The 17,007-nt window shown below is 35.7% G+C and overlaps 1 protein-coding gene across 1 annotated transcript in view; it reads left to right on the forward strand.

The window, feature by feature from the left end:
- The first annotated feature begins 7,940 nt into the window (after positions 1-7,940).
- Positions 7,941-17,007, forward strand: part of IMPG1 (interphotoreceptor matrix proteoglycan 1) — a 134,574-nt gene continuing 125,507 nt past the window's right edge. The window contains exon 1 of the mRNA XM_041747463.1: positions 7,941-8,007. Within this exon, the coding sequence (XP_041603397.1) occupies positions 7,941-8,007 (67 nt within the window). The remainder of the gene's footprint in view (positions 8,008-17,007) is intronic.

Genomic DNA, 17,007 nt, shown 5'->3' on the forward strand with positions numbered 1-17,007 from the left:
TAATCGAAATCTCCCAACCAAAAAAAAAGTCCAGAAGATGGTTTTACTGGTGAATTTTACTAAGCATTTAAAGAGGAATTTACACCAATCCTTCTCAAACTCTTCCAAAAATAGAAGAGGGAACACTCCCAAACTCAGTTTGTGAACCAGCATTATCCTGATACCAAAGACACTATGAAAAAGAAAACTAAAGGCCAATATCCCTGATTAATATAGATGCAAAAGTTCTCAATAAAATACTAGAAAACCAAATTCAGCAGCACATTAAAAGGCTCATTAACGGGGATCCCTGGGTGGCTCAGTGGTTTGGTGCCTGCTTTTGACCCAGGGCATGATCCTAGAGTCCCAGGATGGAGTCCCACATCAGGCTCCCTGTATGGAGCCTGCTTCTCCCTCTGCCTGTGTCTCTGCCTCTCTCTCTCTCTCTCTCTCTCTCTCTCTCTCTCTGTCTCTCATGAATAGATAAATCTTAAAAATCTTTAAAAAGGGGGATCCCTGAGTGGCTCAGTGGTTTGGCGCCTGCCTTTGGTCCAGGGCATGATCCTGGAGTCCCAGATTGAGTACCTCATTGGGCTCCCAGCATGGAGCCTGCTTCTCCCTCTGCCTGTGTCTGTGCCCTTCTCTCTCTCTATGTCTGTCATGAATAAATAAATAAAATTTTAAAAAATCTTAAAAAGAAAGGCTCATTAACCATGATCAACTGAGATTTATCCCAGAGACACAAGGATGGCTCAACATAGGCAGATCAATAAATCTGATATATCACATTAACAGAATAAAATGAAAAAATCATGATTGCATTAATAGGTACAGAAAAAGCATTTGAAAAAATTCAACATTTGTTCATGATAAAAATTCTTGCATTAGTTATAGAAGGAATGTACCTCGACTTAATAAGGGCTATACATGACAAGTCCACAACTAACAAACAACATATTCAGTGGTGAAATATTGAAAGTTTTTCATCTAAAATCAGGAATAAGACAAGGGTGCCGAATCTCACCATTCTTATTCAAGTCCAACCAGAGTAATTAGGCAAAAAGGAAAAATAAAATAAGATAAAATACATCAGAAATGGAAAGGAAGAAGTAAAATTGTCTCTATTAGCAGATGACGTGAATTAATACATATAAAAATCTTAAAAACTTCACCAAAACAATTGTTAGATCTATGCAACAAATTTGGTGAAGTTGCAAGATACAAAATTAACATCAAAAAGCAGTAAAATTTCTCTACACTAGCAACCAATTATCTGAAAAAGAAATGTTTAAAAGTGATCTTATTTACAATAGTATCAAAAATAATAAAATAATTAGGCAAAATTTAATCAAGGAGTTGAAAGATCTTTACACTAAAAACTACAAAATGTTGAGAAAAGAAATCAAAGATGACACAAATAAATGAAGAAGTATCCCATATTCATGGATTGGAAGAATCAATATTGTTAAAATATCCATACTACTCAAAGCCATCTATTGATTCAATGCAATTACTATTAAGATTCCAATGGCAGTTTTTACAGAAGTAGAAGAAACAATTCTAAAATTTATGTGGAATCACAAAAAACTCCAAAGCAATCCTAAGAAAGAAGAAGAGGGAGAGGCATCACACTTCCTGATTTTAAGCTATATTAGCTATAGCAATAAAAACTATGGTACTTTTTATTCATTTATTTTTAAAGATTTTATTTATTTATCCATGAGAGACACAGATAGAGAGAGAGGCAGAGACACAGGCAGAGGGAGAAGCAGACTCCATGCAGGGAGCCCGATGTGGGACTCGATCCTGGGTCTCCAGGATCACAACCTGGGCTGAAGGCAGGCGCTCAACCGCTGAGCCACCCAAGCTGCCCAAAACTATGGTACTGACATAAGAACAGACATATAAATAAATAGAACAGAATTGAAAGCCCATAAATAAACCCACGCATTCACAATCAACTAGTATTTGACAAGAGGAAAAGGCAGTGTCTTCAATAAATAGTGCTGGGGAAATTGGATATTCACATGCAAAAGAATGAAACCAGATCTTTATCTTACACCAGTTATAAAAGTTAACTTGAAATAGATTAAAGACTTATAAGTAAGACCTGAAATTATAAAACTACAAAAGAAAATGGAAAAAGGCTCCTTGACATGGGTATTGGCAATGAGTTTTAGATATGACCTGTAAAACACAAGCAACAAAATAAAAAATTAAAAAGTGGAATTATGGCTAAAATGCTTTGCACAGCAAAGGAAATGATTAACAAAACTGAAAAGTCAGCCTATGGAATAGGAGAAAGTATTTGTAAATCTAATATCTAATAAGGGATTAATATGCAAAATATATAAAGAATTCATACAACTCAATAGTAAAAAAATAAAAATAAACAATCCAATTTAAAAAATAGGCAAAAGACCTGAGTACATATTTTTCCAAAGAATATATACAAAGGGCCAACAGGTACATGAAAATGTGCTCAATGTCACTAATTATGAAATCAAATCAAAACGGAAATCTGATCACTGTGAGCTATTACTTCGTATCTATTAGAATCATTAACATCAAAAAGATGAGAAATAATGCTAGAGAGGAGCTTGAGAAAAGGTGACCCTTGTTTACTCTTTTTGGGATTATAAATTGGTACAGCCATTATGAAAAACAGTATGGAAATTCCTCAAGACAATAAAGACAGGACTACCATATGAACCAGCAATTCCACTTCTTGGCATTTATCTGAAAGAAACGAAATCACTATGTCAAGAGATATCTGCACCTCCATGTTCATTACCACATTATTCACAATATGATATCTCTGTGATATCATGTAATAGTTGTACTACACACACACAATAGAATATTATTCAACCATAAAATATAAGGAAATCCTGAGATTTGTGACAATATGGATGGACCATGAGGGCATAATGCTAAGTGAAATAAGACAAAAAAAAAAAACAAATATTGATAATCTCAGTTATAAATGGAATCTAAAAAAACTAAACTCATAGAAAAAGAGTGGAGATTGGCCGGTAGAGAAGGCAAAAGGTGGTGAGAAATTGGCAATCAAAGGGTAAAAATTTCCAGTTACAAGATGAATAAGTTCTAGGGGTGTAATGTACAGCATGATGACAACAGTTAACAATACTGTAGTATATACCTGAAGTTAGTAAGAAATTTAATCTTGAAATCATTTTACCACATGTGCAAACAAACAAACAAAAAGATAACTAAACAAACAAAAAGATAACTAAATGAAGTGGATGTGTTAACAAACTTTATTGTAGTAATCACTTCTCAATATTATACATATATCAAATCATCACATTGTATACCTTAAACTTACACAATGCTATATGTCAATTATGTCTCCATAAAGCTGGGAGTTAAAAAAATAAAAAATAAAATGAATCCAAAATTTAAAATCCTGTCACAAAGAAAATTCTAAGCTTTCCTGGTGAAATCTGACTTATTACTAATATAATATAAAACTATTCATAGACTAGAAAAAGAATAAACACTCTTCAACTCCTTTTATGAGAATGATCTACTAGTATATTACAGGAAAGCAATATTATAAGAGGTTTTACTCATGAACATAGATGTTTAAGGGACTAAAAAATATAGCAAACTGAATCCAGCAATATAGGCAGAACACTAACATTATAACCAACTTAGTCTTATTCTAGGGAAGTAGGGTTGGTTTAGTATTAGAAAAATCAATGTACTTTATCCCATTAAGAAACAAAAGGGAAAGTCAATGATAATTTCTAAAGATATGCAAGGCAAGTAATAATATTCAATAGCCATTCATTATTTTAAAAAACAAAACAAAACTTCACAATCTAGAAAGAAGGAAATTTCTTTATTACATAATAGGCTATCTAAACTCTTACCTATAACAAACATTTTTCTTAATGATAAAATGGAAGATTTCCTTTTGGAACCAGAAAAAAAAAGACAAATATACCTACTATCACCATTTCATTCAACATTTTATTAGCGGTCCTAACTACTGCAGAAAAGCAAGGAAAAGGAAGAAAATGTATAAAAATGAATAGGAAAGGAAAAAGAAACTCATTATTCACAGGTGACAATAGTATAGATAGAAAATTACAAAAAATAGGGCAGCCCCTGTGGCGCAGCGGTTTGGCCCCGCCTGCAGCCTGGGGTGTGATCCTGGAGACCTGGGATCAAGTCCCACATCGGGCTCCCTGCATAGAGCCTGCTTCTCCCTCTGCCTGTGTCTCTGCCTCTCTCTCTGTGTCAATAAATAAATAAAATCTTTAAAAAAATTACAAAGAATAAATGGATAAATCATTATAATTAATAATTTCTTTCTCAAGATCACTGTACACAGCATCAATCTACAAAAATCAATCATGTTTTTATATCCTTGCAATAACCAATTGGAAAATAAAATTTAATACTTCTTACAATAAAATAAAAATATCGAATACTTAGAAATAAGTCAAATGAAATATATATAAGACAAAACTAAATAAACCTAAATAAATAAGTAGACAAATCATGTTCATGAATTAGAAAGTTCAATATGGTAAAGATGTCAGTTTCCCCAAATTGATCAATAGTCCGATGTAGTTTCTTTTTTTTTTTCAAGTTTTTATTTAAATTCCAGTTAGTTAATGCACAGTGTAACATTAGTTTCAGGTATGCAATATAGTAATTCAGCACTCCTTTAAGAGACCCAGTGCTCAGCACAAGTGCACTTCTTAATCCCCACCACCTATTTATGAATCCTAGGAAAATTTTTTGTGGAACTTGACAATATGACCCTGAAAGGTATAAAAAATTCAAAATACCAAAGGCAAACAAGACAATTTCAACAATATGGAAAAACTTGTTCTACAGATGTGAAGACATATAATTCAAAGGTATAATAATTAAGAGTGTGGCACAAGAATAGACAAACAGGAAAGAGAACCCACAAACATATATTCTTGTTTTATGACAAAGGAAAACTTCAGAACAGTAGAGGAAATACTGATTTTTTCAATAAATAGTGGTGATATAGGCAAAATTAAACTACAATGCCTACAAATGTGTTGAAAAGTAGTAAAAATATAAAGAAAAGGTAGTACATGATTACCACAGAAATCAGAATAATGATTATGTTTAATGGAGAAGAAAAGTTTGTGAGTGTTTATGAGTGGGGGACCATGGGTCCTTCCAAGAGGCTATTAATATTCCATATTTTAACCTAGATATTACTAGAGTGTTCACTTTATAATTTTATTAAGCTGAACATGTAGATTTAAGAAAAGTCCTAAAACATGGATGGAATGGTAGCAGACCTAGAAGAACAAATCTTAAACTGGCAGCAGAGAAGTGCTCTCTCTCTCTTGCACTCTGTCCGTCTCGTCTCTCTCTCTCTCAGAGAGATCTTTTCTTCTCAGAGAGACAAATCTTCTAGATCTTCTAGAAAGATCCTGTACAAAGAAGCAAGAGCAAAAAGGACTTCAGATTTTAGTAGCACAAGAAGCTAGAAGACAACGGATTAATGTTTTCAGTATTCTAAGTCAATGTTATTTCCAACCTAGAATTCTATATTCAGTTGTCTTAGTTTATTTGGGTTGCTATAATAGAATACCAAAGACTGGGTCACCCGGGTGACTGTGGTTGAGAGTCGGCCTTTGGTACAGGTCGCGATCCCAGGATCCTGGGATCGAGTCCCCCATCCGGCTCCCTGCAGGGAGCCTGCTTCTCCCTCTGCCTGTGTCTCTGCCTCCCTCTCTCTCTGTGTCTATCATGAATGGAAAAATAAAATCTAAAGAATAAGAAAACAGGGACGCCTGGGTGGCTCAGGGATTGAGCGTCTGCCTTTGGCTCAGGGCGTGATCCTGGAGTCCCAGGATCCAGTGACGCATCAGGCTTCCTGCATGGAGCCTGTTTCTCCCTCTGCTTATGTCTCTGCCTTTCTCTCTCTCTCTCGAATAAATATATAACATTTTTTTAAAAAGAATTTAAAAAATAAAACAAACGAACAAAAAACAAAGACTGAGTAGCTTATAAACAACTGAACTCTATTTCTTAGTTATGGAGTTGGGAAGTCCAAAGTTAAGATGCAGACATAAACAGTGTCTGATGAAAGCCTGCTTCCTGTTTCATAAACTGATCTTTCACTGTGCTTCACAAGATGGAAAGAGCAAAGGAGCTCAACTCTCTGGTGCCTCTTCTATAAGGTAGCTAATGCCATTCAAGTGGCTTCACCCACATGACTGGATCACCTCCCAGAGACCCCACCTCCAAATACCATTGCACTGGGAGTTAGTTTTCATCATATGAATTTTAGGAGGACACAGACATTAAGTCTATAGCACTGGCCAAACTATCAATCAAATATGAGTATAGATGGAGGCCACTTTTAAACATGTAAGATCTCAAATAAAACTACTATGAAATTTTAGCAATAAACTGGAGCATATGCTCTGCTAAAAAAAGAGATTAGGTTAAGAAAAAAAGGCAACATAGAATCCAGAAAACTCAGGACCTGATACAAGAGAGATAAAAGCCATCCCCAACCTGACTGTGAAGGAGGATCCCCAGATGATCACTGTGAGCAGGAGCAAGAAAAGAAACAATATAGACTGGAGGGGGTTAGCAGGAGCAAATCCTGGAAAAGACAGGCTATTTGAAGTGTTTAACCATAAGAAGAGGAAATTTACACATCTAGGATAACATTTGGGGATAACTTATTGTTTTGTATGTGAAATCTAAGGGGAAAAATATGAGACAGTTGCAAAAAGCATCGTGGAGGTAGGAGTTAAAGAATAGGCTCTGAAACCAGACTTAGTTCAAATACTGGCTCTGGAATATATACCTTAGCTTTCTTAAATATAAAACAGATCATAATAATGTATCTACCTCATAACATTGTATTAAGGAATATATGGATCGTCTATGGAAATGTCTAAGAGCAGTGTCTATCACAACTTAAGTGTTCAATACATGTGAATAATTATAGTATACTCCATGGCTCAGCTACATAAAAATAAAAAATTCAATATTCAATAAACTGAAAATACAGTAATACTGAGGTGGGTAGAAAGATGAATATGTGTTTGTAGAAAGTGGGGAGTGTATATGTAGAGGGGAAGATATGCTCAATATCTATTATTTGATAATGCCTAAAAGTGAAAAATGAAAAAGTAGTAATAGAAGCAGACTATTCTAGAGGTACAAATAAGAATACTAGAATTAGCTTAAAAACTTAAAAGTGGCTTCCTCTGAAAGGAAGAATAGCACCATTACTTTTCACAAGTCATTTAACTTTTTAAACTCTGCATATGAAAAACAGATTTTAAAAGATTAAAATCAGACTTACAACAAACCAAAAAAGTCATCTGTATGTAATACCGGAAAGCTATTTACAAAGCAGTTCATTTCTATGAGAGCGGAGACAGCTTTGCCTTGCCATCTCTGGAGACAAGCACATAGTGAAAACCCACGTACTTCCAGGGATAGCAATTAAGCTCTTTCAATGGATGTTCCTTGAGCATGTCATTTTGGAAAACATCTGACCCTAACTGTCAGCCTTCTTCTGCATTTAGCAAGACTTCCCCTGGCTCTCTATGTCACTGTAACAGGTGAATAAGAAAAAAGCATTTCTTCTGCCTGTGGACACTTGTTTATAATGGCATTCAAGGTCCTGGAGCTAGGCTGACAGATGCTCTTCCAGAAGGTTAATGAGATAAAGGTTCCTCCAGCTGGCCCTTAAGCAGAGATTACACCTGAGGGGAAGATAAGCCGATTATTCCAGAAACAGACATTGCTTCGTGTTCTTCATAAATTAGTACCCTTATAAGGTAAACCAAGAAGGTTATTCTCACTCAGCTGGCATCAATATTTAATTATTTTTCATATTTCTGTCATTTTTTAAATGAGATTTGGGACTGCTCTGTGATTGTTACCAGAATTACCAATGCACAAAAGCCAGAATGTATTTGGAAACTAGAAGGGCTATTTTTATTTTTTGGATTTTTCTCCAAGTTCAAGGAACCAAAGGTAAGTTATTTAAATATTTGATTATTTTTAAAATTTGCTTATCTAAAATCTATTTGCAGAAGTGAACATTCAAAATCAACAAAGTTGCCACTGTGTCTCAGAGGGCTAGTATATGGTAGGCCCTGAATTATATTGATTAATTGATCGGATGATTGTCAGAAATAGTTTTCACTCAATTGGATACTTATTTGCTACATAATTTTAAATGCAATTTCTGTTAACAAAATAGAGATGAATGCATCCTTTTTGCTTTTATGAATCATTGAATAGAAATTCATATTATTAATATCAGTAACAATAGTGGATTCATGAAACCATTCCATTTATCTCTTTAAAATGACAAATGAAATCTAAAAATTGAAGCTAATATTTTTGAAACCAACATTTTAAGCTATTTATGATCAGACAAAAAGCTAATTTTTTAAAAAGATTTTATTTAATCATGAGAGAGAGAGAGAGAGGCAGAGACATAGGCAGAGGGAGAAGCAGGATCCTTGCAGGAAGCCCAATGTGGGTACTGGATCCCCAGACTCAGGGATCACCCCTGAGCCAAAGGCAGACGCTCAACCACTGAGTCACCCAGGCGTTCCCCACCTTCTCATACTTAAATCATGAGTTACTTTTCCTTAAAAAAATAGCAAGTGGGGGGATCCCTGGGTGGCTCAGCGGTTTGGTGCCTGCCTTTGACCCAGGGCGCAATCCTGGAGTCCCGGGATCAAGTCCCACGTCCGGCTCCCTGCATGGAGCCTGCTTCCCCTCTGTCCGTGTCTCTGCCTGTGTATTCATGAATAAATAAATAAAATCTTAAAAAAAAATAGCGAGTGGGTTTTGTCTTCAGAGTTCATGATGGTGACAAACTCAGAAGTTGTGTGCACAAAAGAATGAGGAAGTAAATGTTCATGTGGCAAATTTTCAAATATATTTAAAATTAAAGCAAGCAACTAAATATGCATATTTAAGAAAAATAATGTATTTTTTATTTTTTAATAATGCATTTTTTGAAGAAAGCTTCACTTCCTTTTTTTTTTTTTTTTTAAGAATAAACCCAGTCATTATAACATATTCAGGCTTTTTAAAGCATTTGAAATCAATAATGTTTGGTTCTTCTGTAAGGATGACATAACTTCAGATAACTAACATTTTAATTGAAGTATTGGTTTGAAAATGTCCAGAAAAAGTAAAACAAAGAGTTGTTACACCTGTAACTGATGGAATCAGTTATTTTATATGTAACTTTTTAGTGGTTGCATTTAGAGGGAGGAAAAAAAACTTCTAGAAGAGATTATATAAAAACTCCTTTTAAGTTTTTCAACAGGCAAGTGATAGTGAGTGAAGCAAAAGTTTACTTACCTTTACTTTCAATTGTCAGTTATATATAATGTTTAAATATATAAAAAACATTTTAATTAGGAACAAATCATGGGATTCCAGTGTATTTTTAATTTAATCTGCTGGAGCAAACCTATTGTCTATCTCACAAACTTGACCAGGCAAATCAGTTTTGGGTTTGTTGTTGTTTAAATAATTGTGTTAACTTATTTAACTATTTTTGCTATTTTCATACATTCTATATCAACCATTACAATTACAAATAGCATAATCACTTACAGAAAGTTTAATTAAGTAAGCTCACCAAAAACCATAATTTGTTATATGCCAATTTCTACGAAACAAAGTACGATTAACTGTGTAATAAAACATCCTAATATTTTACTCTTGGGAACTTTTTATTCTGTTAGAATCTCAGGTCTGCAAATTTCCATTAATCTCCAATTACTGAGATCTACATTAATTAGAGTTTATGTACTTCAGCCCGACTGGTTTCCCGTTTGTGACTAATTAACCATCGTGAATGTATTTACATAGAAAAAGGTTTGGGGAGTGAGAATAAGAGTTCAATTTAATACAATTAGCTATATAAGCATAACAACTGAGTGCTCAAATTCAGGAGTTTCTTTTTTAAAAATTATAGATTATTTTAAAAATCAAAAAAGATGTGAAAACAATTGCATTTCCATCCAAACACAACCTATGCTAGCACCTTCATATGTTTCCTCGGTCTTTTTTTTAATGTATGCTTATTTAATTTTTACATGATTCCGCTTCTGCACAATTTTATATCAGGCTTTTTGCACTTGTGTTACATTATATGAATTTCTACTTTGCAATCTAGTTTTGGCAAGTATCATTTTTTGGCTACATAATGTTCATTTCAGTTGATATGTCACAATTTGCTTTACATAATAATCAACAAAAGAGAAATAGTTGTTCCTAATTATATTGTTATTATGAATAACATTGCAATGAACATCCTTATGTACAGCCTATCTTAGTATTTAAGATTCTTAGCATAAGTTCACAAATGTCAAATTATTGGGTCAAAGCAACATAAACAGTCTTATAGTATTTGATTATATTTGCCAAATTGCTTCTCAAAAGTTTTCCTATGCCTTAAGGTGACTTTTCCCAATTCAATTCCACAGTGTGTACCGGCTACCCAAAACTGTACTAGACATAGAATATTAAGAGACTCAAAGACATGCCAATATTTTAAAAGTTTTCCTTCATGCTTTGCAATTCTGAATGTAGTTTTTCCTTTGATACATGAAAGTAAAACAGTTTTGGTTTCAAAATATTTATTAAATAAAATTGTTTACACAACAGGACAGTTCTATAATTTCGAAGAACAATCACTTCATCAAGACACCAAGGCTCTTCTCATATTCATAATGGGGAGGTCAGCTGCTTCTGATGTGCACAGCACTGCTTTATGCTTTTACTTTTTCATTTCACATAAATAATTTCATCTAATTGCTAATGACATTCCAATGTGAAAGAGAAGAGAAGAGAAAAAAAAAATCTACCCTTGGCAAGTCCTAAAATGGAAATCTTGTTTATCAGAGTGTGTGCCTTTTGCATTACATTTGGTTATATACTAAATGAAACCTTTAAATCAAAGTCACCAAGGTATGGTAATTATTTTTGTAGCTGTGAAATGTCAGAAAATTTGCATTTGAAGACACTCTACTTCTTGCTAAGCCTTTACTACTGGGATATGTTCTCATTTCATGAAATTACCCAGGAAGATATTTTCCCTCACTGTGGCTCCATTAGCAGAAAACATGGATTCATTTTTAGACCTGAGATAGCTGCCCAATGACAGTCACATTAACTTTGCAGCTCCTGTGCTTTGTTCATCTCTGCTATCGTCTCTGGACACTGTAATTCAAAAGGTTCAAGGCAGACTTTTTGTTCAATTATATTTGAGAAGATGGCCTTATAATCGAAACTGTGTAAATTGAAGACATTTTGTGTTCAACTGAGCAAACTCTGGCAGCACACCTGAAACCATTTGTTAGATTAAATACTTACTTTAAAAATAAAAAGCAATTTCTGCCTTGTGGCCCCTCTATGCTTTTATCGATGATCACACTAAAGGACCATTATATGTGTGAACTAATTAGGCAGCGCTGACATGACCTACTGCTTTCTTGGCCACTTCTATCAATCATGAGTGGGCAGCCACCTTAAATATTGACTGTATTTGCACGCTAGCAATCTCTGGAAATTCAGATCCTAAATACCTTTGTGACCACAATCATATTCACAGCAGATTTTGTGCTGTTTTAAAATAATCCTTCTAAAGCAACAAAGTTTTTTTTCCACAGTGCTGTCTAGGTTTATATTATAATTCAGCATATATATGGTAATGACCATAGTAAAAATTCTGACATCATTACTATATTGTGAAGGATCAGACTCCAAGGTGACTGAGATCTCCATCCATACTGCCTCTTCTTCCTTCAGGGTATGAAAGACGCCCACAGTTGTGGGAAGGAATCGGTTATACCAATCTTGGGAATACCACAGAGCAATCTATTGAAGGAAAGTTCCTGACCACGATGTGAATTTTAGCCTTCCAAAGGGGACAGTTTTTAGCAACCGTTGGGTCTGAGCTCACTGAGAGTAAGAGACAATATCACTGGGATCTCAATCTCACAAATCAAGAGCACCAAGTTAAATGGAACCATTTTAATAAGGAAGGGAGGTGCTCTGGACCAAGGCAACCTGCATGCCAAAACTTATCCTACAATAAGTTGATATAGTTGACTGGCATAGCCATGGTAATGAGAATTCATATATGGAAATGCCACTGTCATGTGTTGACTACAGCATGCATCGCTATAATTATTTACTGAGAATGTACTCTCATTCCGCGCATCTCTTCTGGCCATAGTGAATGTGGGAAGAATATGAAGGAGCTACAGAACAGTGATAAATGCTTCTAAGTACATGGTTGCATTCAGCAGATATTCTCCCATTGGCATTCAGTCATTCTTGAGGAAACAGTGTCTTTCTGTGTGCCTTTATAAAGTCATCTTAATTCATTCCAACTTGGTTCTCTTCATTAAGCCATGTTTAGTCCCCTCACTCACTGCAACCAGCATAGATTTTCATAATTGCTCCCCCAGGAGAAAGATTAAAGGAAACTACACCAAAAGAAATTTTGTGAGGATAATTCAGGACCTTGAAACTAATGAAGAGTTTCCACTTCAGAAATATTTTCACTTTATATAGAAATAACATATGTAAGGCCAATTTGTCTGTCTTAAGATTCCTGCTTTTTATGAAGAAACAAAAGTTACATTTAATTAAGCCCAACTACAAAACCCTGGGGCACTATTACCAACCCATTGTAGTCAGTTCAGACCTGATCAAAACACTTTGTAGATAGCAATCATATTAACAATCCTTTAGCTTAAATATCTTATTTTTTATGAAAGCTCAAGCAAATTTTAATTAACCTTCTTAAGATTTCAGTGGCTGGTAGACAATCTGCACATATCTGTTCAGGAACCCAGGGCAGAGAATACCAAGGAACACCCCTAAAATCATTTGGGATGAGAAGATTAGAACAAAAACTGGGATTTGAGCTGTATCCAGTGCTATCTTACACCTGCTTAGTCTATTAAACAGTCCAATATAATATGATGAGTGAAATTAATATGCCTTTTACTATTAATTCAGAAACCAGCATTCCTCTGCTAACAACACCGGATCATTGCTGGTTCTGGGCCATTTCTGTTGCATGACTATCTGCATGACTGAATGCAGGAGAGATTATAAGCCATATCATTCAGCTTTACCCTAAAAATGAAGGCATAATTTTAGGGGTTATATTACTCATTTTAAGAAAAAAGTGTCACATTTTTAACTACTTAATGAAATAGAGTCATTTATTTATAGTATACTTTCAAATGCCCACCATTAAAGTCTAAGTTTAGTAGTAAGTGGTTTATTTATGATTATATTATGTATTTAAAGGCAGAACTTGGCCTAATAGATGTGATTTGACACATTCAGAAAGTCTCTTCTGAAACCAAAGTCACTTTCCCATCAAAGCTCTGAAATTTAACCTCCAGGTTTATAATACTTTCAGACTCTAAAGATCAACAATTCTGAAATATCCCTTTGTAATAACTTCTCTTCCTTCCTTCTATGGTATCTGAGTTTTAGTCTCATCAAAATATGCCAGTCCCTCTGCCTCTCCCAGTTCCTCCACCTGTACAGTCCATCAAGGCTTCAGTGTCCTACACACTAATCCTAGGTGCTGGAGGCCACTCTTGAGCCCTTCTCAACACCTGTCATGATAGTACAATATAAACGTTACTCCTTGAACTTCTGCCCCATTTGTTTGGTTAATCCCATTCTGGGTAAATTTAGCTTTCACTTTTTCCACTCTCATTTCTAAGCTGCCAAGCGTTATTAGAGAATCCAAAATAAACAAAGTGCTTATGTGAAACAAATTCATGCACCATAACCTTAATTGGGCCTTCCAAACTATTCCATAGTCTTACTCATCTCTAATTCCCTGACTTAATTCCCTAGTCCAATTTCCAAACCTTCTCTTTCTCCTCAAGCCAGCAGCCTGATTCTCCCTCATTCATACAATGGCACAGTTGAGAGAAAGGCTTTAATGTTTTTTTTTTTATTATTTATGATAGTCACACACAGAGAGAGAGAGGCAGAGACACAGGCAGAGGGAGAAGCAGGTTCCATGCACCGGGAGCCCGACATGGGATTCGATCCCGGGTCTCCAGGGTCGCACCCTGGGCCAAAGGCAGGCGCCAAACCGCTGCGCCAACCAGGGATCCCCGAGAGAAAGGCTTTAAGGCTTTCATAGGACTGCATTCCACACAGAACACAGTTGTACAGAAAAGCTCTGTCACTTACTAGTTATGTGACCTTGGCAAATTGCTCAATCATATATTTATCTCCAATTTATGGGTTCTTATGTATAAAATGGGAATAATAGTATCAGTGTCTTCATATGATATGATGGAGATAAGTAAAATAGCACTTATGAAGCTTAAAAATGACTTGATAAATGCTAGGTAGTAAGAGGACTACGATGACTTCCATTTCTGTTACCACTTCCTCTTACACACTGAGAAGATTGAAGTCCTCTGATTTCATTTGACATCTCTTTTTTCTACTTCAAACTTTCTCTCAATCTTTATCCAAACCTTTCTCATTTTCCATTGTTTCAGGGAAAATAAAAATATTTCATATTTTTGCTAATGTTATTTCTATCTACCTATAACTTTAACTCCATTTACAACCAATTCTGCAACCTTACCCTGACAGTCTCCTTTTTCATGGATTTAATTTTCCCAGTCTAGAAAATTTAATGAAACATTTCTCAACATTGGTAAAAACACCAATGTTGGGGCTCCAGCTTTGAAGATTCTGATTTAATTTGTCTGGGTGTGACCCAAGCTAGAATAATTGCTAGAGCTATCCAGGCAATTCTATTGTGCAGCCAGGTTTCAGAAGCATGATTTATTGCCCTTTTGGAAAGATGTAATATATAGTTCATTATATTATGGGCTGCCAGGGGGTTTGTCTTATTCTTCCACTCTTTAGTAAATATTTTATCTCAAATATATTTGTAGTTGCAAGGAGTGGTCTCATTTTGTAATAGGGTTAATAGAGTGTTTTGTTTATTTTAGGATTTTGTTTATTTTTTCATGAGAAACAGAGAGGCAGAGACATAGGCAGAGGGAGAAGCAAGCTCCTTGCGGGGACACTGATGCAGGACTCAGTCCCAGGACCCCAAAATTGTGACCTGAGTCAAATGCAGATGCTCAACCACGGAGCCACCCAGGTGCCCCTGGTAGAGTGTTTGGTTGTTTCATTTTTTTTTAACCATTCTAAAAAATGAGGGCATTGATGGGTTACAGGAATATGTATTTTTAAAAAGCTGCATGGAACATTCAAATGCACACTGTTAAAAATCAACTAAATGCTTCATGAGGGCAAGGACCATGTCCATCTTCTTCTCAGTCATATCATAAGCACCCACCCCCTTTTGTAGCATAAACCACTCTGCTTCTGTCCATTTCAGGCTGTCATTTTCTACCTCTCAAGAGTTGGGAATTTTGGTATCATGTAAGACAACCTCCTCTTCATATCTAAATTGTCACCAGATCCTATCAAATGGTATGCTGATAAATGTTTAGCAACAATCTCTTCAAGAGGTAAAAATGTTTATTCATAGTGTTTGTCAGTATTCATACTGTAACTAAACACTCCTACCACAGTCGATTTCAGTCCACCAACATGAAAACATCTAACGTGAATGTGCACAGTCGGCTTTTAGGTGCCTGGAGCTCATGCAAGCAAGCCTGCTTCACTCAGCTCACCACAGCATTAACAGTTTTAGCTCACAGTGCTTCTTTAGTCTAGCTTTGGCCTTTTCATCCTCATTGCCTGGGACAATGGATGACTTTCTCCTCTCTCAGGTGCCGACCTCTGACTTCTCCATTTCCTCAACCCATAAGCCTAGTCAGTCAGTGACAAACCCTGTCAATAATTATCTCAGAACTGTCTCCCTATTTCTCAAGCTTTAACTAGCTTTGTTATTCATTGTTTACCACATTCTCTGCTTGGGGATAAATATTAAAGAACAAAATTTCCAAAGCTCCCTCTGTGCCTTCAGAATCAAGACCACTAATTTCACTTGAGAGTCCTTGTGATCTGGCCTCCTTCCTTTCTAGCTGCACTTGTAGAAATTGCTTGAGTCCTGCTGCCATGGGCTAGATACATTGCTCTCTGGAGATCTCCTTACTTGGGAAATACACATCAAGAGTGTACAAAACATATCTGTGATGCTTACAGAAAAATAATAAAATTCTCATCTCCCAGATTAAATAATAACCATTGATGGTATCTTAGGAGTTCCCTGTCTGTTCTTTCAGGGTCTCTGCCCCTGTGCCAAAGGTAGCCACTGTCATGAATTTTGTGTTAATCACGTCATTACCTGTCATTAGTGTTTCCAGTTATAGGTGTATTCTCTAAATAATACATGTCTTGGTTTTGTTTGTGATTTTTATGTAAATAATATCATGCTGTATGTGTTCTCCTAAGACTTAGTTCTTTGGCTCAATAGTCTGGTTTTAAGATTCATCCACATTGTTGCATTTAGCAGACCCTGAGACAAAAAGTTACCTGTTACTTTTCATCAGAGAGTGCATTTTCAGGGTGGGACTCTGGTAGTAAATGAAAAAGAGTTGGTAAGAGATCTCAAAAGTTTGCCTCAAAGGACATTAAATTCTCTGCACTTTCCTGCACTCTAGATATATGCACATCTATGGACAGTGGGTGGGTCCTGATGCTTCACACACCTCAGCAGCAGCAGAAAACCCTGGGGCAGGAGGAAAAAGACACCATGAAACAGCTATGAGACCAAGAGCTGTAGACTGTGTCTCCTGCAGTGGGCCAAAGGTTATGAAGAGCTGAAGAGCTGGTTTGAGAGAGTGGTGAGGCTAAGAGGGGCTGAGATGGTACAGGAGAGGCATCTGTGACACATTATTGCCTGGTATAGATACACACCTTGTAGTCATTGTTCTGTACATGGACTCTGCTGGTCCACTCTAATATGTGTCCCCTCATGCTCATAGAAGGCAGGAGTCTCTCCAGAGCCTAGGACTCTCATTC

This window comes from Vulpes lagopus, chromosome 1, assembly GCF_018345385.1.
Source record: "Vulpes lagopus strain Blue_001 chromosome 1, ASM1834538v1, whole genome shotgun sequence".
NCBI classification, from domain to species: Eukaryota; Metazoa; Chordata; class Mammalia; order Carnivora; family Canidae; genus Vulpes; species Vulpes lagopus.